General features: G+C 42.2%; 1 protein-coding gene across 5 annotated transcripts in view; it reads left to right on the plus strand.

Moving 5' to 3' along the window:
- Positions 1–238: 238 nt before the first annotated feature.
- Positions 239–20,883, plus strand: part of SLC26A4 (solute carrier family 26 member 4) — a 48,812-nt gene continuing 28,167 nt past the window's right edge. For 4 of the 5 annotated variants that reach the window (XM_032402383.1, XM_032402385.1, XM_032402386.1 and 1 more), the window contains exons 1-7: positions 239–1,751; positions 2,542–2,708; positions 4,175–4,314; positions 11,197–11,307; positions 12,939–13,123; positions 13,690–13,854; positions 20,392–20,544. In XM_032402383.1, the coding sequence (XP_032258274.1) occupies positions 2,545–2,708; positions 4,175–4,314; positions 11,197–11,307; positions 12,939–13,123; positions 13,690–13,854; positions 20,392–20,544 (918 nt within the window). In that variant the 5' untranslated portion in view covers positions 239–1,751; positions 2,542–2,544. Of the gene's footprint in view, positions 2,428–2,541; positions 2,709–4,174; positions 4,315–11,196; positions 11,308–12,938; positions 13,124–13,689; positions 13,855–20,391; positions 20,545–20,883 lie in introns of all 5 variants that reach the window. The other variant, XM_032402384.1, reaches the window with a different exon arrangement.

Consider the following 20,883-nt stretch of genomic DNA (forward strand, 5'->3'; position numbering starts at 1 on the left):
CCCAAGGGGCAAAATAGGCCTTAGTTAAGAACCACTGGTTTATACAGTTGACCCTTGAACAATGTGAGTGTTAGGGGTTCCAAACCCTGTGGAGTTGAAAGTCCTCCAATAACTTTTAACTTCCCACAAACTTAACTACTAATAGCCTACTCTTGATTGGAAACCTTACCTGTAACATGATCAGTCAATTGACACATATTTTGTATGACTTATGTATTATACACCGTATTCTTACAATACAGTAAGGTAGAGAAAAGAAAATCTTATTAAGAAAATCATAAGGAAGAGAAAACACATTTACAGTATTGTACTGTACTTATGAGAAAAATTCCACCTACAGGACGTCCTGTGCAGTTCCAAGCTGTGTTGTTCAAGGGTCAATTGTACAAGCTAAACCTCCCCTGTGAGTGGATAAGAATTCTCAGGTTCATGACCTGGATTTTTATTTTTGGGTCCCTTCTTCAATGGTTCTTAACTTTATTTAAAGTTTATTTATTTTATTTAAGTTATCTCTACACCCAACATGGGGCTTGAACTCAGCACCCCAAGATTAAGTAAGAGTTGCATGCTCTTTCCACTGAGTCAGCCAGGCACTCCTTAACCTTAAGAATCAAGTAAGTTTTTGAACATCTGTTGAGAGCTGTTGACTCATTCATTTATCGGGAAAATGCACATGCTCACACCATGTGGAATACAATTACAGGGAATTTACACTAGGGTTCTCCGCAGAGGAGTTTTGTTTCCTGGAGCTTAGAGAATTTTCATGGTCTGTATTTTCCAGCTAAACAACTGAAGGCTGGTGTCCAGAAGGTCCATAGTCTCTTTTGGAGTCTCTTCTGTATTTACTTCAGAACACTGATAATCGGGCGAGAATCTTCCTGTTTACCAAACTCTCCCCTCCTTCATCTTCACCTACATTAGTCAGTGAGATTCATCCCAGCAGGAGACGAACCCTGCTGAGGTAGGATAGATCCGACTGCCCCTCACTTCTTTCTAGTCTCCCTTCCTGTGGAGTCCAGCTGATTCCTTCCTTAATTGCCCAGCTGACCGAGAAGAAAGATAGAAAGAACCAAAGAGTCAGCAGGGTAAGAAAGCCAGCCCCCTGGACACTTGGTTTTGATTGTGAAATATAACACACACAGGCACACACAGAGAGAAAAGTGAATTCACAATGTATCTAAAATTTATGAATAAATTATGAACTCTCTATAACCACCACCCACTGAGTACTTCCGAAGAAACACTTTCTAGAAATACAGAGCGTTATTAAATACAAAACTGGCCACTGCTCCCTTCCTCCTCCCCCACCCGGAGCAGTATGAGAGCTGTGTCCTGACTGTGGAGCTTCTTCATTCACACAACCTGGGAGCCAAGGTCAGCGCTCCAAGCAGTCGTGTTTTTCACGCAGGGCGGGGCTCTGCTCTCCTGTAACAAGTTTCCCTCTCCCAGCCCCTGACCTCGCAGCCTGCGTTAGCAATCGCGAGGTGAGCGACGATCCCACTGGCCCTTACGTGACAACCAGTAAGAATCTCGGCCTTCCGGGTTCGGGAAAGGGAAAGAATGCGGGAGGAGTAGCATTTCTTTCCCAGTAGGATAGGTGGAGAAAGACCGCTGCCTCTGTATCCCTCTTTTCAACTAAGGTGTCTCTGTTGTTCCATAAATAAAACGTCTCACTGCCTTCTGCGAGCGCTATAAAGGCAGCGGAACGGCTGTCCCCGGGGGCATTCCGGGCGGGCCACCAGCCGAAACAGGTGAGCTGGCCGCTGAGGATGCAGCTTACTCCCCCCAGCTCGGGCTGAACTCCCGGGAGGCATCGCTAGCCGCAGATGGGACTAGTGTGGGGACACGGAGCGGGTGGGCAGGGGGCAGTACAGCCTTCTTTTTGAGAAGCTGAGAGCGAGAAGGAGGCTAGCAAAACAGGCCCGGGCAAGAGGTCTGCTCCACCTGCCCAAAGTTCTGCCCCCGGGAGAACTGGGACCCGCTGCTGGAATTTGCCTGCAGTGCACGTAGCCTCGGGCCCCGGGTAACGTGGCCTGAGGTTTCCACGCCCGGCCCGGGGGCCAGTGCTTCTCTCCTGGTGCGCGCCTGGGGCTGTGCCCTGGGTCGGGTGCGAAGCGAGAGGAGCGCTCCCAGGGTCCCCTTCCGTCCCCGCACGCGCTCGGGCTCCAGCCGGGATTTGGGGAGATTTCAGGACGCGGACAGCGCCCTGGCTGCCCGCGGGTGGGGACTGGGTCGAGCTGCGGAAGACCCCAAGGCGGGCCTCACCCTCTTCAGAGTCCGGGAGCCCCGGGCAGCAGGTGCAGGCTACGGGACCCGAAGGTCCTCACGTGCCCCGGTGCAGCCGGGTGGTGCGCGCCCGGGGGCGGCGGCCTGGAGCGCCCGGGACGGCGGCGCGCGGACCAGGCGCTCCGGGATCGGCTGCAACAGGTGGGGCCAGGCGACAGCTAACGGGCGGTCGCCTCTTCCTGTCCCTTCCTCTTCGCCTCCTCTCCCTCCTTCCCCGCTCCATCTCCTCCCTCCTCGTCGTCCTCCGCCTCGCAGGTCATGGAAGCGCCCGGCGGCAGGTTGGAGCCGCCACCGCTCCCGGAGTACAGCTGCAGCTACGTGGTGTCGCGGCCGGTCTACAGCGAGCTCGCCTTCCAGCAGCAGTACGAGCTGCGCCTGCAGGAGCGCAAGACGCTGCGGGACAGCCTGGCCAAGGGCTGCAGGTAGCGGCCGCGGCGGGCTGGGCGCGGGCAGCAGTGGGGCCGGGCGTGTGGGCGCGCGGACCCGGCGTGGGATGGCGCGCCCCCCTGCCGGGTCGCCTGGGCTTCAACCATCCGCATTGCTGTCCTTCCTGGTCGCAGGGTGGCTCCATCATTCTCGGCCCGAATTGAGTTTAGCCCCGGAAACTCATCTTTGGGCAGAGTGTGTCCCGGGTGCCCCATCTCTCTTTTCTTCCTCTCTTCGGGACATCTGGAGTGCGCTTTGGGGTACAGCACATCCCTAGGGTCTCCTCGTGAAGGTCAGGCTGAGGAGAGTGGAGAAGAAAGGGGCTCGATTAAAAAGACAGGATGGGTAAACCCATCACCTGGCCAGTCCTTGAAAGCCCCAAGTTCATCTAGGCAGGATGCCACTCGGAGACACGGAATGAAGACTAGAACCCAGGAGAGTGTACTCCAAGGTCTTCCCTCTCTGGCAGTGGGACCCCCAGGGAGACCTGCATCACTCTCTAAACCCAAACGGGCCGCCTGTAATTAGATACCACAAAAAAGAACTAGAGAATTGTCAAGTGCTGCCAGATTTTCTTTCTTAAGAATCTTTTATTACAGAACGTAAGTATATACAAAAGTAAACGTAGTAGAATAATGAAGCCCCCTCCATGTTTTTACCCACCACCCAGCTTCAACAACCAAGCTCTATCTATCTCCACCCACTTGCCCCCATTCCACTATGGAAGCAAATCCTACATAGTGTATCTTTTTGTCTGTATATATTTCAGTATATTTCTCTAGGGACTCTTAAAAAAATAACCACAGTCCCCTTATCACACCTAAAAAAATAATTCCTTAATATGAAAAACATCAAAATTTCCAAGTGTCTCATAAATATAATTTAAATAGTTCAGTTGAATGAGAAGTCAGATAATGTCCATCCACTCTTAACATTTTTTTCTTTTATCTATAGGATGCTGAATTAAAAAAATACTAAGTAGCAACGTACAACAAAGTGTACATTTATCATATTAAGATTTTTGCATAAACTGGCTCCAAGCTTGTTGTGCCAAAATAAAGAGAGTGTGTTTATTTTTCTTTAAAGAAAAAGAAGTAGTAAAAGAAGGCGCCTGGGTTAGAAGTGTGAAAATTAATCTCCTTTTGGAGACTCCACATTGATCGTTCTGTGGCTGGTCTAGAAAATGGGTCCTTGTGTAGGGATATTTTCTCAGAGGATTACAAAGGTGGAAGAGGGGAGGGAACACTTAATCCTGTGTTTTCTAGTACAGCGCATTTAAAAGGGTAGATAGAGTTCTTGGCAAAAGCATGGTAAGCACTTGAGCATTAGTATTTGCCAGGCAATTCTTACTCTTTTTCTAAATGGTTATAAAGATCAGCAGAGCCCAGCTCAAAACTTTGTGCTTTGCAACTGGTTGTGACCGAGATGGTATTGGAAACCCAGTTTTCTTGCCTTTTGACAGTTGTTCAAGAAAGAGAGGCCTTGGTGTGCTGAAGACTCTCCTGCCCATCTTGGACTGGCTCCCCAAGTACCGAATCAAGGAATGGCTGCTTAGTGACATCATTTCGGGAGTTAGTACTGGGCTAGTGGGCACGCTGCAAGGTAAGGTGTTGGTGGATTGGCTTCCAAGTGATTGAGAGTCACCATCTCCAGCAGCAGTTCATAACTTCCTCCTGAGTCCCAGGAGTCTGTACCAAATGTTTGCTTACCCTTCAAGAGCTTCATCTTCCTCTAGAGCCCCTTAGTGGACAGATTTGCCTCTTTTTTCCTCTTCCTTAGAGTTCTTTGCTGGGAAACCCTGCTGCTTCTTGAGCTGCATGGCTTCAACTAGAGCTCTAGCATCTGAGCAGTGGCTCCCCAGCTTCTATTGACCACAACTCACAGTAAGAAATAGATGTTACATCATGATCTGCACATGCATATCTCAAGTTTTGTGAAATAATATTAACCCCCACTACAAGTGATATACTCAGATAGTTTCTATTCCATCCTCTTCTATTCTGCTTATATTTTTTAAATGATGATTGCAGTCCATTACATTATTTTGCATCCCACACATGGGTCTTGACCTGCAATTTGAAGGTGGCTTAAGGGAAAGTGAAGGAAGTGTTTTAGCCTGGAGTGTTGTCCATAAGCTTTTTTGTCTGTCCTCCTTCCTTTTTTTAATCCATCCCCTTATTTTAATCTCTGGCAAAATGTCTTAACAGCAGTGTTTTGTTTTGTTTTCCTTTGTTTTGTTTTAAACAGGCTTTATATTATATTTCCATTAGCATCTTAGAAATCTGTCGCATAGTTGGTGAATCGCAGTATGGGCATTCTCCTCTGTCCCCCATCCCCATTGTCTTGCTTCTGCTATCCCCCCAACTCTACAAACCCCTGGACCATGAAAACAGAAGTCTCACTTATTTATTATAACTTGATGGGGCATCTAATTATAGTGCCCCAGGCACTAGGGATGCTGACGTGAATGAGCGGTACCACCTGCCGTCAAGGATCTCATGGTCCCTGGGAAAGTGCATGATAACAATTCCACAAGGGCTGTGACAGGGGGAACAAGGCCTCGGAGGTGAGCTCGCACAGATGCTCACAATCCAGCCTTAGGGGACTGGGACTGGCTTCCTGGAGGCTGAGTTGTCAGATGGAGTTTCCGTGAAGGTTAAGTCTGAGACTGCCCAATGATGAGAAGTAGAGTCGGGTGGGGATGTGGGTAGAAAGATGGCTTGAAAATGAACTACTTCAGAAGTTAGTAACAGTTGTTGAGCAATGTCCAACCTTTGCCCATAGAGCTCTCAAGATTACTCAGAGCAAGCCAGGTAGATTTCCACAGAGGAGGGTATTCTGCGGCCTCAGTGTGGAGCGCCTGCCTGACCAACCACGGTTTCCACCACAAGGTGGATGGGAGAGGAGGTAGGGCTGGGCAGTACATTAGTTTGATGATGCCACGTGCCCATTGGGGACTGTAAAAACTATAACGTAGCAACACTGTGTGACTCCTAGAGGACAGGAACCATCGAATTAATGGTGTTTAGCTAGTGCCTGGCATGGAGACTGGCACAAAATAGATGGCTTCATAAACACTGAGTGAAGAGGACTGAATTGCTTTTCTGCTGATGAATCATCTTTATAGGTAAAAAAATGGTATTTCAAGCTCTAGCTCCCAAATTTTCATAGACAAGTATCTTATAAGAATTAATCCTACTTTTAATTTTGTTTATTAAGTATCAGACACTATGCTTAAGGGCTTTGGCCAATTATCTTGTTTAATCCTCACAAAAATAATTATTAACTCCTTTTCAGTAGATGAGAAATCCATTAAATCTTTTTCTATCTCTATAAAGTTATCTTTGTAAAGTAAATTTCTGGGAGGTCAACCTGGTTCATTCATGCATTCATTCATCTTTCATTCACTTAATACTATTTATAAACCAATTCTGTATGCCAGGTGCTCAGCCATGAAGATTCAGTGGTTTATTGACAAGCACAGGTACTGACTTCACGGCGTTCCTTTCAAATGGTGGACGTTAATTTAATTAAATTATTAATTAAATAAATAAAGAGATAAAGCAAAAAAATAATTACAGATTGTAATAGATTTAATCCATTGTGTTGGATTAAATACTCTGTACTAAGGATTACTTTGAGGAGGGAGTATTTATTTTAGATAGAATGGTCAAGGAAGGCCTTGCTGAAGGGATGAAATTTAGTCAGAGATCCAGAGGATGAGGAGACGCCATGGAAAGAGCAGAAGGGAGAGTGTTACTAGGCAAAGGCCCAAGGCCAAAAGGAGTTCAGTGTGTTTCCAAGGGAGTTGCAAGAAGAATTCTAGTGTGGTGGGTGCAGTGTGTTTGGGGGGAGGGTGAACAGAACGAGATAAGATTGGGCAGGGCTGGGTTAGGATGAGGCAGTGAGGCACTTGCTCTCAGGAGGCTTCCTTAAATATTGTGCCTCAGGCACCTGACTTGCCTCACCCTCCTCCCAGCCCCGGAGGACAGTTGTGTCAGCTTAAACCAGCTCGAGCAGGAGACAGATCTGCACAGATCTGAAATGTATTTTGGAGCAACCATCACTGGTGTCTACTGATGGATTTAGCATGTCGATGAAAAATCCCAGATGGCTCCAAAGTTGTTGGCTTGAGCAACCGGGTAGATGGTTATGTTACTTATTAAAATGGCAAAGACGGGCTAAGGAGCAGGTTTGGGATGGAAAGTGAAGAGTTTCCTTTTGGACACGCTAAGTTTGAGATGTCTGTGAGACCTCTAAGTGGAAAGGCCAAATATGGAGTTGGAGCTATTACAAGTGTGCAGAACAGAGGAGAGGTCTGGGCTAGGCAGACATAGCAGGGAAGCATCCCTGTAGAGGCGATCTTTACAGGAGTGGGAATGCCTGAGACTACCCACGGAGAAAGGTCAGATGGAAGAGAAGATGGCTGGACCATTCAGAGGTCAGGAAGAGAAGAGGAGGGCCACAGAGAACTGTGAGAAGGCTCAGGAGGTTGGAGAGAAAGAGCAATTGGAGGGATGTGGGGTCAGAAGCCAAGAGAGGAGGTTGTTTTTAAAAGGATTGAGGGGCAGGGCACCTGGGTGGCTCAGGTCATGATCCCAGGGTCCTGGGATCGAGCCCCGCATCGGGCTCCCTGCTCAGTGGGGAGCCTGCTTGTGTTCCCTCTCTCGCTGTGTCTCTGACAAATAAATAAATAAAATCTTTAAAAAAAAAAAAAAAAGGATTGAGGGGCGATAGTGTCATACTCTTCAGGGGAGAGTTTGAAGATGGAACACAGACAATGCTTTTAAGAACATTTGCTGTGTGGGGCGCCTGGGTGGCTCAGTCGGTTAATGTCTGACTCTTGGTTTCGGCTCGGGTCATGATCTCAGGGTGGTGGGATTGAGCCCCACATCAGGCTCTGTGCTCAGTGCAGAGTCTGCTTGAGATTCTCTCTCTTTCTGCCCCTCCCCCTGATTCCACGCATGCTCTCTCTCTCTGTCTTTCTCTAAAATAAATAAATAAATCTTTAAAAAAAAAAAAGGTTTTCTGTGAAGCAGAATAGAAAAATGGCTGTAACCAGAGAGAGGTAAGGGATAGAGGTAGAATGAGGGGGGATTTAGGTTTCTTTCAATAGAAGAGATACTAGAATATATCTGGGAACTGGTGGGAATGTCCTTGTAGAGAGAAAGGCGTCTATGGCCCCCGAGGTGGAGGAGAAACTGAAAGTGGCGAGAAGCGGGGGAACTGCAGCTGGGGCTCAAGGACAGAAGTAGGCGGGTTGCTTCTTAAAGACAGGAGGGATATCTCCTCCATTTTTAAAGGAAGAAAGAACAAATGGTACAAATACAGAGGGGTTTGAAATTATGGTGAAAAGCAAATTAGGAACATTTCTTATGGATTCTTTGTTTTAGGCGGAGTCTAAGATTCATCTCTGAACCGTGTCTGTGTGCAAAAGGGGGAGGGGCAGTTTGAGGAAAGTACGGGAGATCTGAGTCTTTTTCAGAGCAACTGCATGGAGTTGAACCACCAGGCAGTCCTGGGGACATCAAGGATAGGGATAAAGTGAATAAGTTAATCCTTTAGAAGCCCCACAAGAACAAAGAAATGTTGCAACAAGGATTCTGGAGTAGGTAAGCTGAAAGGCTGGGAGGCTATAGTTTGAGAGAGGGAGCTCAAAATTGACATTTCAGGGGCGGTCCATAGTCTCTAGTGGTGGCAAGATCCATGACCCATCTCTGGCTGGCGGGGCAGCTGAGGAGTGCGGGAAGAACTCACCAGAGAGTGCAGGCTCAAGTTACTGAGAAACCACTGGTTGCTAATGATAATGGGATCTTTTTGACTTTTGTTATTAAAAAAAAAAATGTTACCACCAGGCAGCAAAAGATCAATGCAGGCCTTTTAAGCTATCTTCATTCCCAACTGCAGGGAGACTGCTCTCCAGTGTCTACTTTTGCCTTCTAGAGGCTTTCAAATGTCTGTTAGCACCACCTTTATCAGCATATGCCACCGTCCTACACATGAAGGGTATCAGCACAGAAGTTCCGTGGCTTAAATCAGTGGCTTAGATTTCCTTACAAATTGTGTAATTTCAAAATTGTTGCACCAAAATCCTTTATAAATAGAGATGATTACAGTCTATTTGAGTAGCAGTTGTCCCTAAGTAGGACACTGTATGGAAACAGACAAAGTCCCCATTTTCTCAGGCCGGTAAAAACTGCACAGTTTAGGGAGGTGAAGTTTGAGAAGAACTTGGGAAAAGAACATAGAAAATAGGTTGTTTTTATTTTCTGCTCCTTCTTTGCTTGTCTTCCCTTTGGGGAGTCACCTTTCCACTCCAAGTTCTTGGGACGAGTGATTATTGCCATTTCTTGTTGTAAGTTATAGATTAAAACGATTGCATCAGTAATACAGATCATTCTAGAATGCAAATTCTGTAAGGGCAGACACTTTCTTTTGGCCACTTCCATATCCTCCAAAACCTAGAACAGTGCGGGCACATGGTAGGTACATAATCAACAGTTGTCAAATGAATGCCTGAATGCTTATTGTAGGAAACCAGAAAATACATATAAGGAACATGAAAAATACCTCCTCCACAAACTAGAAGTCTCCTTTGATCCTACCACCTAGACAACCCATTAATATTTTAGTAAATATCCTACTAGACACATAAATGCATATCTTTTTTTTTTTTAGATTTTATTTATTTATTTGTCAGAGAGAGCACAAGCAGGGGTAGTAACAGGTAGAGGGAGAAGTAGGTTCCCTGCTGAGCAAGGAGCCCGATGCAGGACTCGATCCCAGGACCGTGGGATCATGACCTGAGCCGAAAGTCAATGCTTAATGGACTGAGCCACCCAGGCATGCCCACATAAATGCATATCTATGTAAAAGAATAAAACGTCAGAATGATAAGCACTAAATTCAGGATAGTGGTTGCCTTCTGGGAGTGGAGGGTGGAAGGAAGACGTGATTGAGGAAAAATACACAGAGTTGCAACTTTACTGGCAATTTATTTCTTAAGCTGGACGGTGAATACATGGGTCTGTTAGCACCACTAATTATATAGTCTTTGTATATGGAAATGACTTTGTATAATATTGAAAATCTTTACAGATTTTTTTGTACATGCAACATCTTTGTTTACTTTTATAAAAGTGAGAGTGTGCATACTACCACGATTTTTTATAAAAGATTTATTTATTTGAAAGAGAGAGAGCATGAGTGGAGGGGGGAGGGGCAAAGGAAGGGGGAGTAGACTCCCCGCTGAGCAGGGTGCCCCGCATGGGGCTCCATCCCAGGACCCTGTGATCATGACCTGAGTTGAAGGCAGATGCTTAATGACTGAGCCACCCAGGCACCCCCTTACCATGATTTTTTTTTATTATTATGTTATGTTAATCACCATACATTACATCATTAGTTTCTGATGTAGTGTTCCATGATTCATTGTTTGTGTATAACACCCAGTGCTCCATGCAGAACGTGCCCTCTTTAATACCCATCACCACCTTACCATGATTTTGAATCCTGCTTTTCCTTACTTTTTCCTTTGTTCTTTACATATCTCCATGTTAGCAAATGTATTCCTATACATCACGTCCATTTCATTTTACAGAATTACAGTATGTAAAATATAATTCAGTTAACCACTTTTCTGTTTTGAGACATTCATTCAATAAATAATTCGGGGCACTTGTGAGCCAGCATATTTAGGTTGTTTTCTGCCCTTTTTAAAACTGCTATAAAATGTAATCCTTTGTTAAGAACCCAGTGATCAAAGGGCTTGATTTTTCTCTCACTGTGGGTGAAGTGTGAGGAGGCAATATGTAGTAAGATGTGCTGACTACCTAAGAAGTATTTAACCAGGGAAAAGAAGGCATCGTTACGGTCTTCCAACTCCCATGTACATGGAGAAGTTGAGATTTCTCCACACTGCGCCGTGTGGCCCCAGAGGCTGCTTGGGACAGACAGCCCCAGTGGACGAGCTGCGCTCCTTGAGGGAAGCCTAGTAGAGCTGTCTCACCTGCTGCCGTGGACAGTTGTCATAGTTTCCTTTGTTTGGATCTAACTTCTGTTCCCCAACAAGGAAGGGGGAATCACAGTGCAACAATGACTGTGTCCCTCCGGACACAGAGAAACACAGCATTCACACGAAACGTCTGTGTACACAACTGCTCTGAGCCTTTGGACTGAATTGATGAAGTTTTTAACCAACTGACTTGACTTTCTTTTTCCACTCGTCTAATCAGTGGATAATTGGATTACTGATCAATTCAATCAATTTATTTAAGCAGGTGGTGCGTGAGGATGAATCATTATCTCAGCTGATCCAGATCACGTTCTGCATCCTAGCATAACCCCGGACTATACGCAAAATAAGGAAGACCATGCAGGGCAAGCTGCAAACTGGGGATATCTATGAAAAGGCCTTTCTTTGCACAGTAGAAAGAATACCCTAACTTTTGTTTGTGAATTTAATCATTTTGGATGTACTTTCAGGCATGGCATACGCTCTGCTAGCTGCAGTCCCTGTTGGATATGGTCTCTACTCTGCTTTTTTCCCTATCCTGACATATTTTATCTTTGGAACATCAAGGCACATCTCAGTTGGTAATTATAAGCATATATTGCAATTGTATTTATTCACGTTTAATGTGTTTTAGCTATATATATATATATAAGATGTTTCCATATCTTTCTTAATGTTTTCTGGGAAAATAGGCCTTCAGTGTTTTGCGAGATTATCCAATTCAATGATACAATGGTTCTTCTTAGCTTTCAAAATACCATCTCTTTGGTATTAGGTTTATACTTCTCTCTCTTTTTTTTTTTTAATAAAAGAGGATAAAATTGAAAGATTGTCAAAATTACAGCCTACCTTCAAATTCTAGCATGTTTTCATTTTAAGAAATGTAATAAATTTGACTCCATATTTAGAAAGTGTTGTCTTCCAAAATACAAAATGACAAGGGAAAAAAATCTTCAAGAGGTCCTCAAACCTACTGTTTTACTAGACTAACTTATCTTAAAATTACTTAAATTTACTAAATTATGTTCATCAAATATATATTCATCATTTCATTAAAAACTGTACTCATTTTAAGTCACTAATATTGGAAGACTGGCAAAATTGTGCCAAAACTATTTAGAAACTAAGCTTGGCTTTCTTTCTTGGTATGACTCAAAATAGGCTTATTTTCTGCTGTTCCTAAAATTTGAATTCTCTTTTGCTGGAATGTTCTAGTAAATGAATGTTTTAATGCTATTTTGTGACTTTGACATTTATACTTGAGATAATTTTGCGCCTACATCCATCTGCTGGCTAGACATGTCTACCTGGACAATCCTCTTGAGACAAACAAAATCATCTCCAGCCCATATCCTCATCCTTAGCCGTATTATCCCCAGTATCTAGCATATTGCCTTGGCTATGGAAGGAGATCAGGAAGAAGCTATTGACTGAAAGCATTTTCTCACCTGGGAGAATCAATCAGTATCAAATGCTTGACAACGTGAAGAACATAGGAGCTGATTTTTTTCTCTTTGGTATTCTATACATTTAAACACTCCAGGTTACTGGATTTGGGTACTGAGCCCTCCCAACTGTTAAGGCCTTCCATGAACAAAAGATAGGCTCACCATCATGGATAAAAATATCAGGAGTGATTGGGAGAAAAGGAATACTTTTAAAACACAGAATCTTATAGACTGGCATATGATATGAAAAAATAATTTGTCTTGAAAAGAGAAAAAGAGAAACTACATACTCTCTTTGCTGTTTCTTTATCCTAATCTGGACCTTGTGATATTGATCAAGGTACTCAGCTCCACAGAGATCAGGGCATTGGATGCTCTAGGAAATGAACTTATATGGAAATAAGATAGAACAGGTAAGGATTCAGCTTGTTTGCCACCTCTGTCAGGAAACCCTTCCTAGCAACTCCCCACACCCCTGCCCCAATACGCGTGAAGACCTCGCAAAGACAAGCTAGACAACCTTCCTGTGAATTCACAAAGCATCCGGAGTGCTGTATTATAATTGCTACCTACATGTCTCTCTTGCTCATTTCTGGGTCACGAATGCCTTGAAATGTCTGCTTTGTAGCTTCCTTTGTGAACAAACAAGATTTTCCCAATCACAGCTAATAATTTCACACATCTTTCTAATCCTACATAGACATGTTGGACCTAAACATTTGTGATGAATAATTATTAATCGGTAGAGGCTTTTTTTCCCCCAGGGCCGTTCCCAGTGGTCAGTTTAATGGTGGGATCTGTTGTGCTGAGCATGGCCCCGGATGAACACTTTCACATATCCAGCGGTAATGGCACCGCCTTCAATGCCACCGTGATAGACTATGTGGCCAGAGATACGGCAAGAGTATTGATTGCGAGCACCCTTACTCTTTTGGTTGGAATCATACAGGTAATGGGATTACAAGTACAATATGGATCGGCATGATTTTTATTTGAAATAACTGCATGTAAAGCATGTGGACTTCAAGATTCATTTAAACGCAAAACCGAGCAATTTATTGGACCCCCAAAGTTATTTTCTAAATTATATTGTTTTAGGTCAGATGCTGAAATAGTCAGCAAGACCCCACTTATGAAGGCTCGAGTATCATCAAAGTCAGAGACAGAAAAAAAAATCAGAATAACATGTGTGATTCAAATGAGGATGAGGGAGGGAAGTGTGCAGAACCAACAAAGGAGAAAACAGTGTCCTGGTGAGCAGAGCCATGGGATCTGAAAGGCACAGAAATAAGCCACATGATTTTTGTTTTTCTTATTACATATCTAGAAATACTTCAAGGTTCAGATTACCACAGTTTCCAAATTTCAGAGTGGTGGAGGGGCATTCCTACAAGTATTTTTGTGTTATTAGCAGGCTAACCAGAGTTTTAACTGGTATTAAGTTTAACTCGTTAATAGTTCAAGAGAGTTGGTCCTTCTCTCAGGCAAACGTTAACTTTTTCTTTCTTATACTAGTTGATATTTGGAGGTTTGCAGATTGGATTCATCGTGAGGTACTTGGCAGATCCTTTGGTTGGCGGATTCACAACAGCTGCGGCCTTCCAAGTGCTGGTCTCACAGCTGAAGATCGTTCTCAATGTTTCCACCAAAAACTATAATGGCGTTCTCTCCATTATCTACGTAAGTGTGGCTTCTTACCCCGGGCATGGCTCACTGAGAGAACTCTCCTCTTTTCCTCTTTAACCTGTGTCTGGAGAGTGTAAGTTCCTTCTCCATCCCCTACTTTGGGATGCCATGGAAAACATTCTTCTTTGAAAGCAAGCAATAGAATCAGGAGTAACGCCAAAGATGGCACATTTTACAAATCATTGTTCTCAGCTGGTCAAAAATGGTTTCAGAAGTGTCACTGCACTTAAAAATATTAATGATAACAAAGGGGTATAGTGAAGTGAAGTCTCGTCTGGGAGGCCACGGACCTGAGTTCTTATCTCAACTTGGCCTCTGATAAGTTGAGTGACCATAGACACACCATGGGGGATAGTGACTGAAAGCTTAGGTTTGGAGCTGAATGACCTGGAGTCATGTCCTCACTCTACTGCTTACTAGTTATATGAGCAAATCACCATGCCTCAGTTTCCTTCTCTGCCAAATAGAGTTGGTAATAGTATCTGTATTCATAGTTAGGTTAAATAAGGGTGTAAGAAAAGCACTTGGCCCAGAGGCTGGCACATAAGTACACAGAAAAAGTAGTTAGGCTGGAATTATTATCTCACATCTCAAGGCTTCTTTCTTTTTTTATTTGTAACATAAAATGACTGGAGATGTAGCTCTAAAGCCCTTTCTAACTGGGAGAGTTCGTAAAATGCATAATGTAAATGTCTCAGCAATTATAGATGAAAAGGAACATTAGATTCGGAGATGATTCAACATGCAAAAGAGATGCAAAAGAAGGATGTAGATCACACTAATTAGATTTGAAAAAGTTCTTGGATCTAAATATATGTTCTATATAAAGCATGCTATTGATGCTTGAGAATGATAATGATAGTAACGTGATGTCATCTTAGCTTGGGGAGAATGAAACTATGCAAAAATAATGTGCTAGCCTTAGGAATGGAGTTTAAGTCCTTTAGTGACCCACAGATTAGCTTTTAAGACAACATAAGGCCATGCATCCATATGTAAAAGTTAGCGAGGTGGTCAGGAATTTGCTCGGTTTCACGACAGTGCCGTAATCCCACATTGCCCTATCCATTCAGCAAATACTGCCCAGTGCCTGTGGCCACCTACCGTGCTGAGCAGTGGGAACAGGTAGAGGAGGCAGTCTAACAGTGATCAGTCAGGGGCTTTGAATTTCAATAGAGCTGACTTGGAATCTGGGTCCCACTACCCACTACCTACGTGATTTGGGGCATGTCCTATTTAACGTCTCTACACCTCAGTGTCCTTCATTGTCAAATGGGAATAATAACAGTAGCTGCCTCTTAGAATTGTGAGGATTAAAAAGAAAAATCCGTATAAAGCACCTAGTACACTATCTGGCTCAGAGTTAAGAGCTTAGTTAATTTATTATTGTTATTGTTATTTTCATTACTAAGGTGAATAGACCTCATGGAGCTTACTGTTCACTTCCCAAGGAGCCAGCCAATTAATGCAGGCTGTTTTTTGATTCAGAAATATTTTTGTCATTGTTGCTTTTTTTCGTACCGAGTGCTTGGTTCATTTTGAAACCTTCTGACTGCCTTTCTTGGACAGGGCCTCTCACCTTTGCTGTCCTTGGCACGTTTGGCTTTTTCTTGCTTTCCTACTTTTCCTGTCAACCGTTCATTCATTTATTCCTTCATTGTCATTCATACAATTCATCTATTCAACAGGTATTTATTGACTGCCTCCAATGGGCTAGGAACTATTTACTCCCCATACAAATCCACTGACCCCTGAATCCACCAAGAGACCCCTTACTGAATGTATTCACCTCTTCGTGAACATTGCTTGACTTGCATCCACACAGATCACAAGAGGCTTAGGCCAATGGTTAACCTGGTTCCCTGGCCATTGGGGGACCTCTACAGATGATAATAGTTCTTCTGCTCTCCTAGGACTATGTTGGGTTTTTTTTAAGCTTTTATTTTAACTCCAGTATAGTTAAGATACGGTGTTATATTAGTTTCAGGTGGACAGTACCGTGATTCGGTACTTCTGTGTATCACCCAGTGCTCATCACAAGCGCATTCCTTTGTCTCCTCACCTATTTCCCCCAACCCCCACCATTCGCCTCCCTTCTGGTAACCATCAGTTTGTTCTCTATAGTTAAGAGTCTGTTTCTTGTTTGCCTCTTTCTTTTTTCTTTTGCTCTTTTTTTTGTTTGTTTCTTAAATTGCACATATTTGTGAAATCATATGGTTTTTGTCTTTTTCTGACTGACTTATTTCACTTAGCATAATACCCTCTAGCTCCATCTACGTTGTTGCAGATGGCAAGATTTCATTCTTTTTTTAAAAGATTTTATTTATTTATTTGACAGAGAGAGAGAGAGACAGCTAGAGAGGGAACTCAAGCAGGGGGAGTGGGAGAGGGAGAAGCAGGCTTCCCGCAGAGCAGGGAGCCTGATGTGGGGCTCAATCCCAGGACCCTGGGATCATGACCTGAGCCGAAGGCAGACACTTAACAACTGAGCCACCCAGGTGCCCCAAGATTTCATTCTTTTTGATGGATGCATAATATTCCATTGTATATATATACCACATCTTCTTTATCCATTCATCTGTCAATGGACATTTGGGCTCTTTCCGTATTTTGGCTATTGTGGAATTGCTGTAATGAACATTGGGGTGCATGTGTCCCTTCGAATCACTATGTTTGTATCCTTTGGATAAATACCTAGTAGTGCCATTGCTGGGTTGTAGGGTGACTCTATTTTTAACTTTTTGAGGAAACTCCCACACTGTTTTCCAGAGTGACTGTACCAGTTGAAATCTGGAACTGTGGTACCTCCAGTTTTGTTTTCTTTTTTCAAGTTTGCTTTGGCTATTCAGGGTCTTTTGTGGTTCCATACAAATTTTAGGATTGTTTGTTCCAGTTCTGTTCTGGAACAAAATGCTATTGATATTTTGATAGGGATTGCATTAAATGTGTGGACTGCTTTGCGTAGTACAGACATTTTAACAATATTTGTTCTTCTAATCCATGAGCATAGAATGTCTTTCCATTTCTTCGTGTCTTTCCTAGGACTATGTTTAAGACAAAACTTGCTGCAAATGATCCCACTTTCAAACAGGGACAAAAGTAACCAAGAAATACTAGAGCAAGGTCAAAAAAAGTTTTGAAACCAAACACAATTGTTATGTGACTGTTGAACATTATTCTTGAAATCTTAGGTTAAAATGTGTCATAGAATTTTATGAGAAATTCCTCCAGAGCAGTCAGGTTAGATGAAGATATCTCAGTCTTCCCTGTGTCATCATGACTCTAAGCTTGCTCTTCAGAAAATTAAGGATCAGCAGGTTTGGAAAGGATTGCATAAGGGTTGAATGAATCCCTCAGTACTTGAACAGAGAATTTTGTTTATGACATAACAGATGCAATCATTCGTGAAAGAATCCTTCAACAAATGCAGAGTAGTAGTGGATTCCTCCAGGAAAAATTGGAAGATTGTTGTAAGATACTTTCCCTGGCATGTAGCAGTTTAACATCTCTTTTGTTGTAAGGTTGTACTTTGGATTGTTTCCCTCCCCCAACTCCTCCCAAAAAAGAAAACAATACAAAGAATTGGAGGAGGAAATATGAGGACAGTAAGAAAAACTAAAACTTTAACTAACAAATGCCAGAGCCACTGAGGATAGGTTGCAGAAGGGGGAATGACAGGGTGTTGTTGGCAGAATTCAGAATTCAGAATAATACTCCTCATGCCACCATGTAGCTGCTCAATTACGTAAGTAAATCACATAGCGCATTTAAGGGTGATTATGTTTTCCTATCATTCACTTTGAATGGCTTGTCTCAATAGGCAAAGCAAGACTTTCTGCTTGCTTACCGAAATTATGCCACCTCCTCATTTCTTCCTCTAACGAGGAGGAAGACCACACTGAAAAGTTCTGCCCGGATGATGAGAGTTTTGAAAGCCACTGTTAGACTTGATCAGACACTCTTTTGAATCTGTTTCAGTATGTAAAAATTAAACTATACTAATAAGGAAAGTAACACTTTTAGGGTTGATCTACGTATGGGCAAAAATTGTTTCTGGTAAGAGGAAATGCCTGACTGCAAGGGGTGATTATAAAGGGTTTTCTCTATTTATAAAGATGGATTAAAATAAATTTGGCGCCAGAAGTTAGCTGATAAGTTTCCTCAAATGTAACAGCAGGTATATATTTGTTTCTTATGGCTTCGTACCCCCAGGTAATGCTAGGCAAAGAAGGAAGAAATTATCTTAATGAAATGGTCCTAAACTTCTCCAAGCATGGTAGGAAATAGAGTAAAATATTTCCCATCACTGAAATGGTCATTATTATGATTTAGGTTGAAATATGGATTCATATGTGTATCCACATTTTAAACATATTTTAGTAAGTATTTTAATAGTAAACTAAATTAGAATTAGTTTTCAGTGCTTTCTTAGAGCCTTGTTTCTATTATCTTTGAGTACAATCTGACTACTTCAGTTTTATTTCTACATAGACTAAATTTTTTATTGTAGAACTTTTCACAGGAGATACCTCAGTATATAAGCAACTAATATATTTATATGCTTGTTTAATGCAATTGTGTAATATAAACTGATTTTGTTTTTTGCAACCCATATTACATTTTTAATATACCAGAGATGCTTTTTATTCAAAGATTTAAGTGACTCTCATAGATTAACCAACTGAGCCACCCAGGCGCCCAAGTGACTCTCATAGATTAAATGGGAATCCTGGAGTGATCATTTTTGTAAGGTGAAAATGTTTTTATGATTGGGATAGTTATCTGATTGTTTATTTTCAAGTTTGGATTTTTCCCTCTTGAGTTGAAAGTAACCTTTTACTGTATAGACAATTAAGTGAAATATTGTATCCAGCCTGTGAATTAATGAGGCTCGTCATCAGAAAATTGATGATGGGAAGGACCGGACAGCAATACCATCATGACTCTGAGGCATGTAGGACTGTTTGCGCCTATGGCAGATGCCCTAAATTCTTGAGTTATTGTGCCCACTTGTGGTCCTCCTCCATTTTCTCTCTCTCTCTCTTTTTTAGAAGATTGTTTATTTTAGAGAGAGAGAGAAAGGGAGGGGGAGAGAGAGAGAGAGAGCACGTGAGTGTGTGAGCAGGGGAGGGGCAGAGGGAGAATCCCAAGCAGACTCCCCAGAGTGGGGAGCCCCATGCGGGGCTCAATCCCATGACCCTGAAATCATGACCTGGGCTGAAATCAAGAGCCAGATGTGTAACTGACTGAGCCACCCAGGCGTCCCCATTTTCTCTTTTTCAACCTGCTATCATTTGCTTCATCTCTTGTTATCAGTGTAACTGCTTCTAGCAATTTTGACTGACTCCTGGAAGGCAAAGTAAATTTGTTGGTATTGGGTTTAAAGCAAGAGCAAAAATACTCTAGAGTCCAAGAGGCTTCCTGTAAGTCAAATGCTTGAACTCTAGTTCAAGCATTTGGTGGATGTCTTCTGCTAGCATGAAAACTTCTCCTGTCGTTCCCTTACTCTTGAACATTTCCAGAAAGTTGGAGTTGCTGGCAAAATGACTGCTAGACCACCTCAGGTTCTTTATACACAACTGTTATTGGATTGTCATTGTAATTACTTTAAATATAGCTTGTCTATAAAATTAAGATACATGTTTTAAACAATAAGATGCTCCATCCCTTTATTTTCATATAAAAATATATCTATAAAAGGACTCATTAAAAAAAAGGTAATCTTCACTGAGAGATTATTACCTTCTTAAATCATGCCTTCTACAGGACCGAAGCTGCTGGAACAAAGGTATTAGTGTTCTTCGCTGGGATTCTCCCTTGCTAATTAATCTCCCTTGATTCCCAGAAACCTCCTATTTACAAAACAAGATGAGTTTATTCTTGAGTTGGCTTGTCTGCCCACTTGGAAAGAGTGGCTTTTATTTAAGCCATCTCAGTTCAAGTTTGAACTAAGTACCAAATTAATTTCCAAAAATTTATATTTGAACTATGTTATCAGTTCAGTAGTTTTTCTTTGGCATGAAGAATGGATCAGTCCCTATGTATCTACATGTGAAGTTTTTAGGTATTTTTATTACCACCCGTATCATTCAGGTTGGGGATGAGTTTTACCTAAAATACTGGCTAACTGAGACTTTTTGGTTTATCAGTTTTTAATCTCAATAATACCACATCAACATTGTGAAATTGGGTCACTTAATAGTCCCTGTAAAACCACTTTAAGATATAAACTTTTAAAGCTTTTCTGCAAGTAAAATTCAGTATGTAATGATATTTTTTCTTTTAAAACATCTCATTTTTATTGTAAAAAATGGAGATAAACAAAAAAAGTAGAAATCACCCATGGTTTTACCACTCCAATTAGCCATCATTAATAACTTGGTATGTATATTGCCAAGACTGGATGTTTTTAATGGTCTCTGTATTAGCCAACAGTTTTTTATGATTTTACATGAAATTTTTAAGTGCTGTTTGATGATGCTGTCATGATTTTTCACATGGGGAGAATATACAATTATTTTCTTTTTACAGACTCTGATTGAGATTTTTCAGAATATTGGCAACACCAATCTTGCTGATTTCATTGCTGGATTACTCACCATCATCATCTGTATGGCAGTTAAGGAAGTGAATGATCGATTTAAGCACAAAATTCCAGTCCCTATTCCTATAGAAGTAATTGTGGTAAGTAAAACGTGTAATTAGAAAATTTAGCATTAATGAGTTTGACAAGAAAGAAGTTGCAATATATGTGGAATATTACTCAGCCATAAAAAAGAATGAAATCTTGCCATTTACAACAATGTGGATAGAGCTACAGAGTATCATGCTTAGCGAAATAAGTCAGTCAGAGAAAGAGAGATACCAAATGATTTCACTCATATATGGAATTTAAGAAACCAAACAAATGAACAAAGAAAAAAAGAGACAAACAAAAAACCCCAGATTCTTAACTACAGAGAACAAACTGGTGGTTGCCAGAGGGGAGGTGGGTGGGGGGATGGGGGAAAGAGATAAAGGGGA

The sequence above is a fragment of the Phoca vitulina genome, unplaced genomic scaffold (genome assembly GCF_004348235.1).
Source record: "Phoca vitulina isolate PV1807 unplaced genomic scaffold, GSC_HSeal_1.0 scaffold4, whole genome shotgun sequence".
In the NCBI taxonomy this organism is placed as follows: Eukaryota; Metazoa; Chordata; class Mammalia; order Carnivora; family Phocidae; genus Phoca; species Phoca vitulina.